This window comes from Peromyscus leucopus, chromosome 4 (genome assembly GCF_004664715.2).
Source record: "Peromyscus leucopus breed LL Stock chromosome 4, UCI_PerLeu_2.1, whole genome shotgun sequence".
Lineage (NCBI taxonomy): Eukaryota > Metazoa > Chordata > Mammalia > Rodentia > Cricetidae > Peromyscus > Peromyscus leucopus.
Window position 1 is genome coordinate 51,512,149 of NC_051066.1, and position 17,192 is coordinate 51,529,340.

At 34.5% G+C, this 17,192-nt stretch overlaps 1 protein-coding gene across 3 annotated transcripts in view; it reads right to left on the reverse strand.

Moving 5' to 3' along the window:
- Positions 1–634: 634 nt before the first annotated feature.
- Positions 635–17,192, reverse strand: part of Lnpk (lunapark, ER junction formation factor) — a 58,473-nt gene continuing 41,915 nt past the window's right edge. For 2 of the 3 annotated variants that reach the window (XM_037204886.1, XM_028880620.2), the window contains exons 9-13: positions 16,355–16,552; positions 12,766–12,871; positions 10,845–10,915; positions 9,968–10,138; positions 635–2,614 (exon numbers count right to left, since the gene is read on the reverse strand). In XM_037204886.1, coding sequence (XP_037060781.1) covers positions 2,373–2,614; positions 9,968–10,138; positions 10,845–10,915; positions 12,766–12,871; positions 16,355–16,552 — 788 coding nt within the window. In that variant the 3' untranslated portion in view covers positions 635–2,372. Of the gene's footprint in view, positions 2,615–8,414; positions 8,498–9,967; positions 10,139–10,844; positions 10,916–12,765; positions 12,872–16,354; positions 16,553–17,192 lie in introns of all 3 variants that reach the window. The other variant, XM_037204887.1, reaches the window with a different exon arrangement.

Sequence of the window (17,192 nt, forward strand, 5' to 3'; positions counted from 1 at the left end):
ATTTTTATGTTTAATTATGTGTATCTGTGAGGAAGAGAATGCACATGATTTTGGTGTCCTAGGAGGTCAGATAGCAGGAGCTCCAGGTGGGCGTGAGGTGCCCAGGCTGGGTGTTGAGAAGCGAACTCCTGCACTCTCTAAGAGCACACTCGCTCAACCACTGAGCCACCTCTCTAGCCCTCCCTGTGTATTTCTTTTTGGAGATTTTCTTTATAGTATCTCCTCAGTTTCATCACTAAACACCTTTTCTCTGAGGTACTCATATTTGAGCACTGTATATCAGATGTTTTTAAAAAGACTCAACAAGGTGCGATTAACACACACACACTCACTCACTCACTCACTCACTCACGCATACACACAGAGCTAGTGAAATTTAAAAACAAAAAAATGTTACATGAAGTTGCAGAGATGGCTTTAGTGGTTAAGGGCAGTTCCTGCTCCTCTAGCCAAGTTTGATCCCTAGCACCCATGTGGAAGCTCACAATTATCTGTAACTTTCATTTCAAGGGATCCAGTACCCTCTTCTGGCCTCTGCAAGTACCTGGCACAAATGCAGTACATAAACATATATGCAAGTGAAACATTCACCCTCATAAAAAGAAACGCAGCTTTTTAAGAAGGGTTAAATTCATAGTTTCAGTTCTCCATTTCTTTAATCTATCATTTAGACACACGCATATGACATTAATGCAGAAAGCTGTTTCTGTCCAGGGCAACTCAACTATATGATGTTCATGTTTTTTAAGTTTCGTTACCTGCCATAGAAGGAATCTATGGCCCTTCCATATTTCACAAGAGTTTCAATAATAATAATAATAATAATAATAATAATAATAATAATAATTTCTACCATGTAATCTAATATCTATTAGTTATCCAGCAAGAAAGCTAGGCACATCATATAAACTATTTTTATCATCCCAGTACCTATAGAAAACAGATATTATTTTTCCCATTTTACAGATGAAATAAATGAGAAGAGGTTAGGTGAAATGCCCAGGATTACAAAGCTGACATTCAAGTCTACTTCCACATCCTTGAATTTATGGGCACCAAACTAAAATGTCTCAGACTATTAACAAACTAGGTTCTTTAATATATGTCAGATGAGATATTAAATCTAAAAATAAATTTTTAAATGATAAAAGTATATTTAATTTAAACCAGACACACTATGCTAACATGTCTCCCCTATGGCATAATAACTTCACTTCTAATTGTTTCAATATTGGAGAAGACACAGCAAAGGAAGCTAGAACCAATTATCGGATTGTGTTTAAGATTAACTAGTCTATATCAAAAATCTTCACACCTGCTCCTTGCTATATATACTCAATCCAGTGAGCTTCATTAGCAGCTAACTGCCTAGTTCAAAAACGTATTTGTCTCTCAAAGTTAAAAACTACAAATGGCATAATGTGTTTCAAAATCAGAACATTTTAACTTCTGATTAAAAATACCAAATTTCTTATTTCTCTGAATTTGAAAATCTAAATGAAAAACAAAAACATAATTTACTATGTATTTATCATACAGTGAACTCTCCCTACCAAGATTTTTTTTCAGATGGCTAGTCATCCATTAAAACACTATGTGAAGAAGTGTAGATATTTAACCAAGAAAAAACATTGCCAGGTCATCTTTATTTTCCAAAACACACGCACACACAAATTCAATTCATTTATATATCATTATTTTACAAATATAAATAATACCAAGAATTCAAGTACAGTCAAGTGCAGACATAGTTCCTATTTGTTAATATGTAAACATAAACTAACTATATACATCACATGCCTTTGGCCCAGCTGCAGAATAAAAGACATCAAAAGAAACACTGCACTTGACTGTTCAGTTGCATTCTTATTGACAATTCGTACCAATGCCTATGTAATTAAGATTACAGCTTTCAGTATCACTTAATGTAAACACCTAAATAGATATATCCTTCCCACTGGCAAATATCTCAGGAGTTAAAATTCAATGATGAAGTATTCAAAATCTTAATTATGTTTCAATCCTTAAACACCATTAAAGAAATTATTCCTAGCCAAAATTGTTCCTATGTCAAAATGGGTATTATTTACAAGTTATAAGTGTAGAAAACAAAAATGCTTTTTTTTAAACTTTAGAATGCACAAAATATCTAATAGCTATGTGGGTCTCTGCACATTCAGTGATACCACATGCTTTTATTTTCAATGCCCAATAGACAGGACTTGAACACACTAAACTTGCTAGGCAATCTGAATTTGAATAGTATTAAGCATATATCTAAAAGGCATTTTTTTGAGTACCACAAAAAAAAAAAAAGCAGTAACTGACATCAACAAGACTACAAATGTCCAGTAGAAGGCACATGGAGTTATTTACTGCTGTGTCACCAAAGATTCTCCACTTGGTTCAAGATTAGAAACAGAATCAGCTGTGAGAACTGTTGACTTGGCTTCATTTGTTGACGTTTCTTCATTCTCTGTCTCTTCTTGCTTCGCCTCTGGATCCTCTGGACCAGATGTTTTTTCAATCACTTGGCTTGTCTGCTCTGCCACTGGTATTTTGTCGTCTCCCTGCTCTGTACTATTACCAAGAACATCTTGTTCTTCTAAAGATTCTGAAAAGAGAAAGACATGAGACTTCAGGAATATCCAAATGTCAAAACTGCTAAATAAGGCAAAATCAAAGACAAACATATACATGTACTAAGACACACACCTTTTAGTCTTACCTTTTATATCTTCTACAATAAGTACTGAACTATAGCATATTACTTAGGAATTAGCATAAAGGAAAAAATGAAGGAAATAAACCCATACTTCTATAATTTCATATACAATAAGCTTCTAAAGATCCATCTGTAAGCTCTGCGTCCAGTCTCAAGGCTCCAACAGGATGAGATACTGTAAGTGCACTAATTTTTTTTTCTTTTTTTTTTTTTCTGATGACTAGACACAAACTTGAGACACCTAGAAGAGGGAACTCAACTGAAGAACTACCTCCATCAGACTGGCCTGTGGGCTTAGGGCATATCTTGATTAATGACTGGTGCGGGAGGAGCCCAGCTACTGTGGACAGTGCCACCCTTGGGCAGGTGACCTTGAGTCATATTTTTAAAATAAGCAAGTTGATGAGAGGAGGGAGTCTGCAGGCGGGAGACGTCGAGATCATGATGGGAGGACATGCAGAGATGACCGGCCACACTGGGGAAAGCCCATGAACTGTGGACTGGTGGCTGTGAAGCCCCCATGGGACTGGACTAGGCCCTCTGGATACGGAGATGGTTGTTTGGCTCAAACTGTTTGGGGAGCACCCAGGCAGGGGGAATCAGCATCCATCCCTGGTGCATGGGCAGGCTTCTGGGAATCCGGTGCCTACAGCGCGGTACCTTGTGCAGTCTTGGTGCAGTGGGAAGGGGCTTGGACCTGCCTAGGCTCAGTGTGCCGGGCTCTACTGACTCCCCATGGGAGACCTTGATTTGGGGAATATGGGGTTGTGGGGTGGCTTGGGAGAGAGGGATGGGGGTTGGGAGGACGTGGGATCTGTGGGTGGGTATGGGGAGTGAGTAGAAAATTTAATAAAGAAAAATGAAAAAAAAATAATAGGGGGAAAAAAAGCAAGTTGAGCAAGTCATAGGGAGTAAGCCAGTAAGCAGCACCCCTCCACAATCTCTACTTCAGTTCCTGCCTCCAGGTTCTTGAGTTCCTGACCCAGCATCCCTCAATGATGGACTGTGACAAGGGAGTTGGTAGTTATAGGGTAAATAAAACGTGTCTTCCATGAAATTTGTTTTTTTTAAGTGTTTTATTACAGCAGTAGAGAAACCTAACTAGGACAATAAGGCAAGAGTCTAGAAAACAAAACAAATGTACAATCTCCCATGTTACTGAACAGAAAATTGTTTTCCTTACACCTAAGTGTAAAAAAGTGTATGCTTTTGTGTATATGTATATATGTGCATATAGATATGTATGTATATATAGGCAGTACTCTCCAGACCTTATATACATCTCCATTATTCAAGGATGAGAAGTCAAGATCCATCTTTCCAACTGTATATCTTGTCTCTCTTTATGCCTATCCAAGCCCTCACTATTGAAACTTAGGGATTAGAATATGCTGTGTGCTAGGACAAAGAAAACGGTCTTTTCCCTTCTATCTATACACAGAAAAAGTTTGTGTGTATTACTCTCTTTAACTTCTAATTATTTTTGAGTTTTAATTTAAATCTCTTAATAGTAATTTAATGAAAAGTTTATGAAGAAAACTCTTTTAAATTCTTTAGATATTAAAGAATGAACTGGAGGAGGAAATGACAGAAGCAGCAAAGGCCTGGAGTCACCTAGTTTTCAAGTCAAAGGGAAATTCCAGTTTTAAGGCATTCCCTTCTTTCATAATAAACCTAATATTCTTGCTAGCAGAAAAGTAATTAAATTAGTTAAGCAAAAGACAAAATTTCTATACTCATAAATGTTCTTTATGATAAACTACAAGTGCTATTGATACAAAAAAAAAATCTGGGGGAAGGCCAGCCTGCTTAAGGAAATATTCTAGCTAAATTCCTTGTAACATATAGCCAAAATTTCACAAATTAAATAGTTTTGCAAGAAAATTATGTGTATTATATACACACCATTGTAGAAATACTAGAAATCCATGGTTTTAGCATAAACACACTTTTTGTCAGAACTTGGAAAATATTTTTAAGGTATTAACTCCTAAAATAGATATCCTGGATTCCCATCTACAGGATTAGTTACAAATTTCTCCTTTTACAGAATAAAAGGCCCAGATTCCATAGTTAGGGGCATCCACATAATGATGTCTTACTGTACGACAATCCAAATAGTAGTGATCACAAAAAGTAGTAAGGAATGATCATAAATGACACTTGTGACACATGATTAGAGAAATCTGGTTGACGGAAGAAAAGCAGTAGGTCACTCAGTTTTGTTAAATGAGCAGGCAGAAAGGAAAAGCAGAAAGGGCAAGTGAAACTCTATGGATATAAACAAATCATGTCTGCTACAAAAGCAAGTTCTAATGCAGAAAACTTAGGAGTTATAACCATTTGTAATTCAACCCTCACAGAATTTATTCACAGTAGAATTTTAAGAGCCACAGTTTTCCACAACTCTCTGGCCATAAACCAATATTTATTCAGCAAGAACTTTGTCATTTGTGTAGTAAGCCTTCTGAAACCAACCCATCAAGCCATATAAAATGAAAAAACAAAAAGCTAGTAACAGAGGGCAAAACCAACAAACACCATGTTTAAATGAACACAGGCACACGCCATTGGCTAAATTCTAACACAACTAACACAACAGCAAAGGAGTCAAAGCTCAAAGTGTATTATATTAAACTTTTATAATATTACTAACTTTAAAAACTTAACCAAGTCAAAGCTAATTTTAAAATTCTAGGTTTGCATAAAAAGCTAATACAAAGAATGGAACTAGAAATTTTAAACATCTATAATACATGAATTCAAAGCATATGTCTCAATAATTAGAAAATATGACACAGTTTCCAGTCAAAATTATATTTCAGAAAATATATGGAAAACTAAAAACTTGGTGAAATGATAGTAATGACTGAAATAACTGAACTGCCTATTTATAAGGACTTTCCTTCTCTTGGGTTGATGTATAGAAAACAATCTTGATGGGAACAATACTAAAAAAGACAATGGCCTGTTACATACCTATGACACAAATCAGTTAGCACTGATGTGAGAGGCTAAACCTACCTTACAGGACCCACACAAACAAGAGCTAAAAGACCAGGTGCACAGTATTAACAGACACATAACAATTTCACATTTAAACAGTAGAGCATTATAAGAAGACCATGTACTATCCCCAGAGTACTTATTTCTATGGGAGCATCATTTGCCTGTTACAACAAAAACAAAAATTAGTTTTGTTTTGTTTAATGAAGCTTCAGTTTAAACTAGTTTGGTAATATAAAATAACAGTTTAAAAGACATTAGTATTTGACAATAAGATACCAAAAGACTAAGACTCAAAATAGTGATCTGAAGGACCTCATCCTATCCACCACCTTTATTATAATATCCACTCCAATATTACTAAGACAGCAGTGTTTTTCTACCAAAAAAAAAAAAATAGCAATTAGTAACTGACTGTTTAGGCCTAGCCCCAGCTCAGCTTGACAACTCAAACTCAAAACAATATAACTGTATAATAAAAATACTATTGCTTCACCTACACAATCACACACACACACACACACACACACACACACACACACACACAAACATATGAGCCTTACCTTAAATTTAGATTTTTTATCCTAGCTCTTAAGAAAGAAAACTAATTTAGAAAAAAAAAAATTGTTTTTGCTTTGTGGAGAAACCAAAACTTGGCCTTTTTAACATATCAGTGCTCACTATACATGTACACTATACATATTCCTTCCCATTATTAAGTTAAAACCGACAATTTCAATCTTTAAGTCATAGATTGTAAAGAAGACATTTTTGCCTTCCTTAGGATCAATATATTTAAGGAACAAAGGCATGAATTTCATCACAATTCATAAAAATGACTCAATAAATAACCCAATTAAATTATAACCAGTTTTCAAAAAATAGTTAAAATTCAAAACATAGACTATTATCTAGTTATTTATCATTGGTAAACAATTCAATTAAAACAATTAAGAGTTTCATTACAGAGCAATGACTTAAACCACCTAAACCATTGGGTGGAAGTGTTTACAAAAAGGAATCAGAAGACCAAATTATTCAGAAAGCTCAACATAAACAAAGGTTGAAGCTTTAATGAGAAGTCTTTTATGTAAACAGGAGCCAACAAAATTTTCATTATCAAATGGTAAAATTTCCTAAAGCATCATAAGAAAAACACTAAAAACAATTCTTATTCATTCATTGTAACCTAATAGTAACAGTAGTTTGCAAATAAGAAAAAAAAGAATAGATATCAGGTTATCAAATTTTATATTATATAAAGTTTACTTAACTATCAGTATTGGATAGAAGGCATGAATTTTCATATTATCGAGTGAATAAAAGATTATTTTCAACTAAAGCAATTACCTGGGACCTAGACAAACATAATTAAGTAATGGAAACAATGTTTTTTTCAAACATGGCAGCAAAAACAGAACCACTAAACTGACACAAGAATGTGGAGACCTTGCTGCTCTGATGACTACATCTGTGAAGAGAATGCTAGCTATGAAGCATTTTGGAAAGGGTTTTATTTATCATCATTATTAGTGCTGGGGTGGTGCATGTGCCACAGCATGCGTGTCAAAACCAAAGGATGACCCTGTGGAGAGGTTCTCTCTTTCCACCTTTCTGCAGACTCAAGGGATCAAACCTGCCTCATCAAACTTTCATGGCAAGTGTGTTTGCTGAGCCCAGTTTTGGGGATAGGAAAAAACCAATCAACCACTTACTTTAATGTCAGTTGGCAGAATTAATTTTTTATGTATTTATGGATTGTGTATTTATACATTATCATCTAATCATAAAAGGAAATAATCTAAAAGCAAGTCCTTTTTTGGTAACTAGTACAGTTTTAAAAATATAGCAATTAATACACCTAGTTTCTTGTGTTTTTGTTATGTTATCAAAGTATCTGGATTACGATTCTAGAGTGTAAAAAAGTTCAAGGATTAACAGGAATTTCTTCTAGGTCTCTTTGGTAAAAATTTGACAAGATTCCACAAATCTAAATGATAGAAAACTTTTAAAAACCTCATCCTAAATGTGAATTCTTCTAATATCAGAATCCAGACAAAACTTAACTGCAGAGACATGTGGCACAGACTGGGAGGAAAAGTTCTTAGTTCTAGATCATTGATCAGAAGCAAGTTATCTTTCCAGTGTAAATTCTGTAAATTCAGCAACATATCTTGACTAGTTCCTGCTCTCAAGAAGTTATTTCAATATGCTTTAAAAATACAAAAGGAAAACAAAATTTCTGCTCAGTCCTCACTTTCCTATAACACTGATGAATTTAGAAATTAGAACTTTAATCTCCAACTACATTGGCTATTAGCATAAAGTTGATGACTGAAATCATATTGTCTTATTTGATAGCTCAATTTAACCACCAGTGTTTAAAATAAATGCAGCTCTTTTTGTTCATCAGAAATACTTGGCATCATTTACTATAGGATCCATCTTTGGACTGATAACTGTATTGTAGTGTAATAATAGGAGTCTTGGAGAAAAGTTTCCATCTTCTGAAGAAACAAGAAGAAAAAAGGTGGCCGGCCACTCTGATGAATCCAAAGAGAAGTATGAAAAAGTTACGACTCTATAGAAACGTCCTTAGCAAAATGGAATTACTGCTTCAGCTTTTAGTACTAAGGAGTCATCAGACCCTGCCTCAAGTTTAGTCTTCACCTATTAACATTACCTTACTGGGGTTCACTTTGAGCCAGTTAGACTTCATTCCGGAGATTTCAGATAGAAAATGAGACATCTGAGGTATTGTTCCTCCTAGATTAGATGAGAAGGAAAGGTATAGCTGTGTGTTGTTTGCTAACTATCCATCTTGACCTTAGTAGAAGAAATAAAGAATAGGACCCATTATCAAGATTTATATTTTATTGGAGTTTTTTTTCTTCTCCTCTTTTGAAAAAAAATCAAACAAAAAATACTACTGGCTTTCAAGCATTCACTTTAGCTTTCATAAGCAAGGTTACTCATGAAAGGGACTTCAGGTTTTTCCTCTAGGCATCTTCGGTATAAAACCCTTTATTCTCAGTTCCAAGAGGCCGCAATGCCAAGGCAGATGGTTTGCATGTGTCAGCATGCAGCTCAGAGCATGACTAAAGCCAAAAAAACAAGGTTGACACTGTGTTTGGAGTTGATGCTGCAGACTTGGAGATGAAGATGCATTCACTCAGCGTTGGAAGGACACAGGCTCAGTCACAGCTGTCTGTATTCATGTTCACTTTGACACTTGTTAGTAAGCCAAAGCCAAGCCCAATTCCACACATATTTCAGGTTCATTCCTCAAAGTTTAAAAAACCCTTGACTCTCATACTAACCTTCTGAAATCTAAAATATTCACTGCTTCATATAATCCAGCTAAAGCAATTTTAATGCTTTTATGAAAGATAAATCAAAAGTATATAAATGATAATTGCTACTAAATTTGTGAACTTCCAGGATGTTTTTATACACTAGGCAACAGTACCAAAATACTATGGTCTATTTCATAATTTTAGACATCTTCATAATTTAGAACTGAGTAACAAAAAAATGAGTGAATACTAATAACGAGAAATAGCTGGCAGTTTTCTATTTCACCTTTTCCATTTTTTCATGAAACTTCCTTAAGAATTCTTAAGATAGACTTGCAAGAATAATTCTAAAACACAAGCTCTGATAAATCTTATTTCCATACAACAAAGTGACTCCTTTATCACAGGCACTGTTAAGCTCATGGACTTCTAATAAACTGTCCAAATGAAACAAAGTGCTATTACTATTAACCAAGTTGTCCAAAACATGCAAAGATGACTTTCCAACTCCTAAGTTTCTTGCTCTCTGGTCATTTCTACCAATGACCAACCTGAACGGTAGACATACACCTATTCTACCCACACACATTCTAAATATTTTGTCCTTAGAACAGTTGTTTCATGATTTCAGTGCTTCATTTAGACACACCAAATGATTCCACGAAAGCATCACTAATAAGTCTCTTGGACTTCAGAAGAGTTCATTCCATACACAGCTCAGCCGACTGGTGCTAAATGCTGTTGATCACAACATAATCTGCATTTGAAAACTGAAACACATCAATCATATCAATCACAGAAGAAGCCATCAGTGCAATAGCTGACATATGCATGCTGAAGAACTCCATAAATTAACCCATTGTCATTTTGTAAGTGTTGTGCTCTTATTATTAAGCTACACACAGTACCAAGACAAACACTTCAGTTAACAGATTCCTACCTTCACTGAACTGACTCTCTGGTGAGGGTACACTTTCTGATGACATGGGACCAGCTGAACTTGAGCCTTCCACTGCCTGCTTCCTTTCAAAACTAAACTCTGGAAGTCGTGGAGCTTGAGGTCTGGTTTTTCTTGCAGGATTCAAGAAAAAACAGTAGGCACATCGAAAAGCTGCATAGAATTTTTTTAAATAAAGAAAAAAAATCAACCAAATTTCAAGAACAAACCAGATAACTCACAAGATTACTTTTATAAATAGTCAAACTCAAGTTATAAGTTCATAACTTCTGAATTTGTTACCTTACTATTACAATAGGTGTTCTAATCAACATTAATTTTAAAGCATACTATATGATTACTATGAGAATTCAAATATTAATTTTAAAGTAGAAAAGGTATAACAAGTGCAGTTTAATAGCAAAACTATATAAATTATTAAATACTTGACTGAACTTGCATTTCTAGTCAATAGAATAATTACATATTTTAAAACCCAGAATCTTGTCCAAGAAGATATAGTGTGTTATATCCCTACAGCAAAATTTATCACGTGAGCATATAATAATGGCTGCGTGTGAAAATAATTGGTGATCTTAAAAGTATACGTTAATGCTTAGATGCCACCCCAGTAATTAAATCAGACTCCCTATAGGTGGGTCTGGGTAGCAGAATATCTGAAAACAGCTAGCCTAGAAGCTGTGCATTTTAAAAAGGAATTGAGTTAGCTTTTCTCCTTCATTTTTAGTATTAAATAAGGAGACAATGTACCTGGTCAATATGTACAGGCAGTACCTAAAATAAAATATTACACGGGAGTAGATGAGAATAATATATTTAAGAGTAAAATATTTAAACCTAACTATCCAAAAATCCTTACCAATGTATTCAAACTCTTCCTTTAAAGCCATGCCATTGTGCGACAAACACTGCTGACATATGAGAGCATACCTACACCACAAGGGAAAACAACACACTGGTTACAACTACAGACAAAGCTCACCAGAGAGGCCACTCAGCCACTGCGACTTATATCAAAAAAGATGACTATGCCTAATAAACAAATGTTAGCAAATCATTAATAACACTCCTTCAGCCGGGCGGTGGTGGCACACGCCTTTAATCTCAGCACTCGGGAGGCAGGGGCAGGAGGATCTTTGTGAGTTTGAGGCCAGCCTGGTCTACAGAGCTCGAGATCCAGGACAGCCACAAAGCTACACAGAGAAACCAAAAAAAAAAAAAAAAAAAAAAAAAAAAAAAAAAAAAAAAAAAAAAAAAAAAACTCCTTAAGCAAAAGCTGAAGTTAACCAAAACCAAAATTTCAACCAGTTTGAAATATAATTTAAGAAGTGGCAGTATAGCTCATTGAGAGGATGCTTGCTTAGCATGTGCAAACTCCTGAGTTCTTTTCCCAGCACCTAATAAATAAACACTTAAAAATAGAATAAACACAGAACATAAAGCATTTAAATGTATGCATGTATATATAAATTGATGTATATATGTGTGTGCATAGATATCTATATATAGTTTATACATGATATTAAAAATAAACTAAAGAACAGTTGAATATATCCTAAGTCAAAAGAAACAAGTTTAGTAATCAAGGGCTTGAGAAATGGCTCAGCAGTTAAGATCATAGTATATAATGCTCTTCCAGAAGACCTGAGTTTGATTCCTAGCACCTACAACAGACAGTTCACAACCACCTGGAACTCTAGCTCCAGGGATTCATGCCTCTGGCTTCTTTGTGTACCTACATTAATATACACAGACACACATACATACACACAACTTAAAAGATAATAAAAAAAATGTTTTTTAAAAAAGTTTAGCAACAAAACACTTAAATTCCTCAGTGATTTATTCCTTGGTATGATAGCTTCCAAATTTGTGATTTCATAAAGTCAGAAATGATGCAACCTTCTTTTTTTTTCTTTTTTGGTTTTTCAAGACAGGGTTTCTCTGCATAGCTTTGTGCCTTTCCTGGAGCTCACTTGGTAGCCCAGGCTGGCCTTGAACTCACAGAGATCCGCCTGGCTCTGCCTCCCCAGTGCTGGGATTAAAGGCGTGCACCACCACCGCCCGGCTAATGCAACCTTCTTAGAGATTCACAACAAATATAAAAAATAAAATAAAAAGAAGCCCTGTGAAATCTTGCAGAAAATAAATATATTTAATTCTATATAATTAAGGCCAATAATAAATTTTTATATGATGTGGTTCCTGTTCCTTTCTCATTATCAGTTACACTTAAACATCATTCCCATTTTCTGTTCTATCATCAGAACTCAACAGAGTCTTGGCTTAATCAAATCATTCTGTTTTGAATAACATACAACTTATATTAGAATTAAACTATGTTTCCTTTATGAAACTAATACCAACAAGTAAAGCTGTCAAACATGTACTCTACTGTCCCATGAGTTTTTTGAAAGCCTACAAATGCTTTGCACACTCATAACTACCTTCCTAGATTTATGGTAAGGACCAAGTAATATAATAATCTGAAAAACAGTAAGAGTTAAATAATGCAAATTGTTTTCATTACTATTGGTAGTATTTCCATCATCACCAACAACAGTGACACACATTAAAAAATCAATTTCTCATTAACCTACCAGGGTTTTGCTATTTTTGCTCTCTTCAAGTTTAATAGTTTGAACAAAATAATTCAACTGCTCTAATATGATAGCAGAATTAAATGTACAAATACAAGCCACAAAACATCACAGATATATACATACACAGCCAATAATTTTTTTTCATGTCCCTTAATCTACTAGCTTAGCAAACATTACCTGTTCTGTGGACCATCACCAACTAAATATTCAACAATTCTATCCAGAGCACCTCGTTCTCGGGGGAGAATGGGTCTTGCTAAGGGTGGACCTGGAGGATGATGGCCTAGCAAATAAACAAAAATACATGAAATTTGTATATATAAGATACATACGCAAGATTTAATTCAACTGCCAAAGTGATTTAGGTGTGTTAGAACATTTGAAAGATTTTAAAACAATAAAATACTAACTCTTATAAATCTCTATACAGCATTAAATGTTTAATGAACCATACTATAAAAATCTACTATATATGTACATCAGAACCACCAATGTAATTTATTAGGATATGAAACTAGTTGGGTTCTATACAAACTAATTTTTAAAATACCCTACTCCTAAAAGCCTATGGTAATAATTTAGAGACTTTTACTTCGGACTCAGAGTAACAGATTAGGGTTACCTTCCCCAAAGACTGTGAGAAATAGATGAAGCATATTAAAAATTAACAACATGTCTATCAAGCAATATAGGTTAAATTTCCCTTAGAAAACTTAAAACCAAGACAAACCCTGCAAGCGGACCAGCCTTCTGCTTACGGACAGTTTCTAAACAGAGGAAGGGGGCTAACCCCAGAGGAACTACAGCTGTCTCCCAGAGCTGAAAAGATAGCATGGGAAGTCTAGGGAAACCAATGCAGCTCAAATTCACATGACAGTGTTGAAGACAACATGAAGAAAAAAAAATCACTTAAGTGTTGTGGAATATGACTTTAACTGTGTAAAGGTGTGTTGCATTTGTTTATGTTGCATTTGTTTAAGTAGGCAAAGATGTGCTACATCTATTTATGCTGCATGTGTTTAATTATGTAAAAATGTGTTGTTGTTTTACCTTGCCTGCTTAATGCACCTGATTGGTCTGATAAAAAGCTGAACAGCCAACAGCTAGGCACAGAGGGATAGGAGGCAGGCAGAGATAATAAGCAGGCGTAGGAATCTAGGCTCGAGAGAGAAGAAATTGAAGGAAATGACCAGGGCCAGCTAGCCAGGCAGCCACCAAACAAACACGGAAGTAGCAGAAAAAGTAGGACATAAAGAATGAAAGAAGGGCCGGGCGGTGGTGGCGCACGCCTTTAATCCCAGCACTCGGGAGGCAGAACCAGGCGGATCTCTGTGAGTTCGAGGCCAGCCTGGGCTACCAAGTGAGCTCCAGGAAAGGCGCAAAGCTACACAGAGAAACCCTGTCTCGGAAAAAAAAAAAAAAAAAAAAAAAGAACCATGCCAAACATGTAAATGCATCATAGCAGAACTTCAAACACATGAAACAAAAACTAATAGAGATTCAAGAAAAAATAGAGAAATATAAAATTACAGTTGAAGGTTTTAACATTTTCCTACCAATAATTGATAAAAAATTAAATCTACATAAAATCAGAAAAAAAAAACTTGAACACTCACTACTAACAGCTTTATCTAATGGACTTTTATAAATGGTCTACCCAACAGGAACAAATAGATGTTTTTTTTTCAAGCAGAGAGAAAGCAGTTACCAAGGTATAATGTAATGGGTCATTATACAAGTCTTAATATGTTTAATCAGATCCAAACAGCACACAGTATATTTTCTGACTACAAAAGAATTAGAATCACCAACAGGAAACATCTTAAAACTCACAAAATATTTAAGACTATGTAACATATCTAACTAACTCAGGATGAAAATCAGAATCAAAACAGAAATCAGAAAATACTTAGCTAAATTTAAAAAATTAAAAGGAAACATAAAAATGTATGTGTAGCTAGTATAGTACTCAGGCAAACATTCTACCACTGAGCTACATTCCCAGTTTCCAAATGAATTTTGAAAGCATTCACATCAACTTAACTTACTCAAGTATTTTACTTTTACATATTTAAAATGAACATGTACACAAAGCAATCTGAATACATAAAAGATTTCATTAAAGTATCTTAAGCTTCCTGCAACTTGGTAATAACTTGGTTAAATAACTTGGTAACTTTGAAAATAATGCACCTTAATACATGTTGTCATGGGGAACAGTAAATAATAACCATCAACAGCAATTATTGTAGGAATACTGGGCATCTTTACAGTTTGGCAAATTATCAAGTACCTGCTGGTTATTAATTTTCAAACATATGGAAGCACTGCGGTAATATACATTAAATTGATTCTCTCACAAACATGTTGGAATAGAAAAATGAATTATTAATTTTCTCTATAATAAATTATTTAACTAATTCATATTTTTGGCAATGTACAATATAAACAGTATTTCCACAGAAACTAATTAGAAACTTAGGCAGCACATGCTTTACTTACATGTACATGAAATCTAAGCTACAGTTGCTTGTATAGCCAGCCCTATGCTATACAGTGTCGTCTTTACAACTATGTAAGTGGGTAAGCTGCATGCGAGTCAAAGATTCTCACCCGAAGTTCTTACATTAAATAACCAAAACTTGAATTTACAAATTATGGGTATCTCAAATCACCTAAATAACAACTGGAAAATGAACTGTTTTCAATCAATTAAACTTTCTCAATTTCACAAAATATATGACTATTTTTATCATTATACATAAAATTTTGATGTATTATTAAAATCATTTTAAATACTAATATTTTATGCATTCCATTTATAGTCAATTCTTTTAATTTGTAAATCAATAGTTTCTTAGTCTTCTAAAATGTTAGTTGAATTTTTACAGGAACACAAGCAAGAATCTATCATAAATAACACTGGGGCTTTTTATTTACATAAATGCTCTAATAACTCACCTGATTAAAGTAGTGTCTACTCTCAAAAACATTACTCTATTTATATAGTAGCAATTAGTTATGAAGTACTAAAGTACCTGTATTAGAATTAAATACCATAAATAAAATACAGTTTACCCTTATTTAATAATCTGGCATGGAAATCTACATGAAACAACATCATCTGCTAAAGCAGTGAATAGATTTCCATGCCCTAATCACACTTCAAAAAAAAAAAGTAGCTGGCCATATGTTACACCCCTGAATAAAATCTACAGATCTATCACACTATTAAGAGAACTTAAAAGGAACCTATCAGAAAACACTATAGTTCCATGACTTAAGAGAAAAAAATCTACTAGCTCATATTTACAAAAGTAATATCAGACACTACAATGCTTGAATATTTTTCCTGAAATATGGTAATTGTCATGTTTTAGTGTCTATACGAGGAATTAGCAAAGAATATGAGTACTTGCTAAAGTGCTCTCCTCTATCCCTACCATATATAAATCTGGAGCCATTCTAAGAATTGAATATAAAAAGATAATGCTACACTGTAGACTACAGAATGCTACAAAGTTTTATTGCCATTTAAACAAAGAAGCCATAACAGTTAAATGAGCTCAAGAAATAGGTTTTGGTATCACAAGGTGCCAGCTGTAAAGAGTTATAGCTAATTGAATATGGAACTCCTGCTTAATCAGATAACTGCTCTGCTATTTCCAAATGAAATGCCATTTCCATAGTGTCTGAAAATGGCCCATTTTATTGGTAACCAGAGAAAACAATATAAACTGTAAATAACATTAAGTGCTCTGTTTACCCATTCCAGGCACTGAAGTAGCAGGGGATCCAAGGCGCCTGGGTAAAGCTGGAGCAACAGTCCTTTCTGGAGGTCCCCCAGGAGCTGAAGCATCCTTTGATGGCCCAGGAGATACTGGAACTTGTGGAGGAGGGCCCTGAGTAGAGCTTGCTGGTGCTGAGGAAAGGTTTCTTTGAGCTGCAGTTCGCTGACGAATCTCTGAGAACAATAAGTATATTCTATACTTAATGTCTAATATACCATATTAGACACAACCATAAATGACATTTGCTAAAATTTTGTAGCATCAAAGGGCACTGTATCTAACCATTTATAATGCGAATTCTACATAACACCAAAACCAGAGAACTCTTTTAATAACCAGAGTAATTCAACTGTACATGTTTATACAATCAAACTAGCCACCTAGTGGTGGCGCACACCTTTAATCCCAGAACTCAGGAGGCAGAGACAGGTGGATCTCTGTGTGTTCAAGTCCAGCCTAATCTACACAGTGAGTTCCAGGACAGCTAAGGCTACATACAGAGAAACTCTGTCTTGAGGAAAAACAACAACAACAACAAAGCAATTTAATTTGTCTATCTACCGACATCTTAAAAATAAATTCAAAATCACCACCCAGTTATGTGCCACATCCTTTTATAATAAGCCTTCCTAACTATGATATGGAAAAGGAAACATCAGAATTAGTGAAAATTTCAAACACTAGATTTGCTTTTCAAGACTAAAAGTAACAATTTTAATGTGGAAATATATACATGTATATTCTGGAATAATAAAATAATTTAAGTGGTCATAAAAATGCTATTAAAAAAGTATGCTTCACTATTTAGGTACC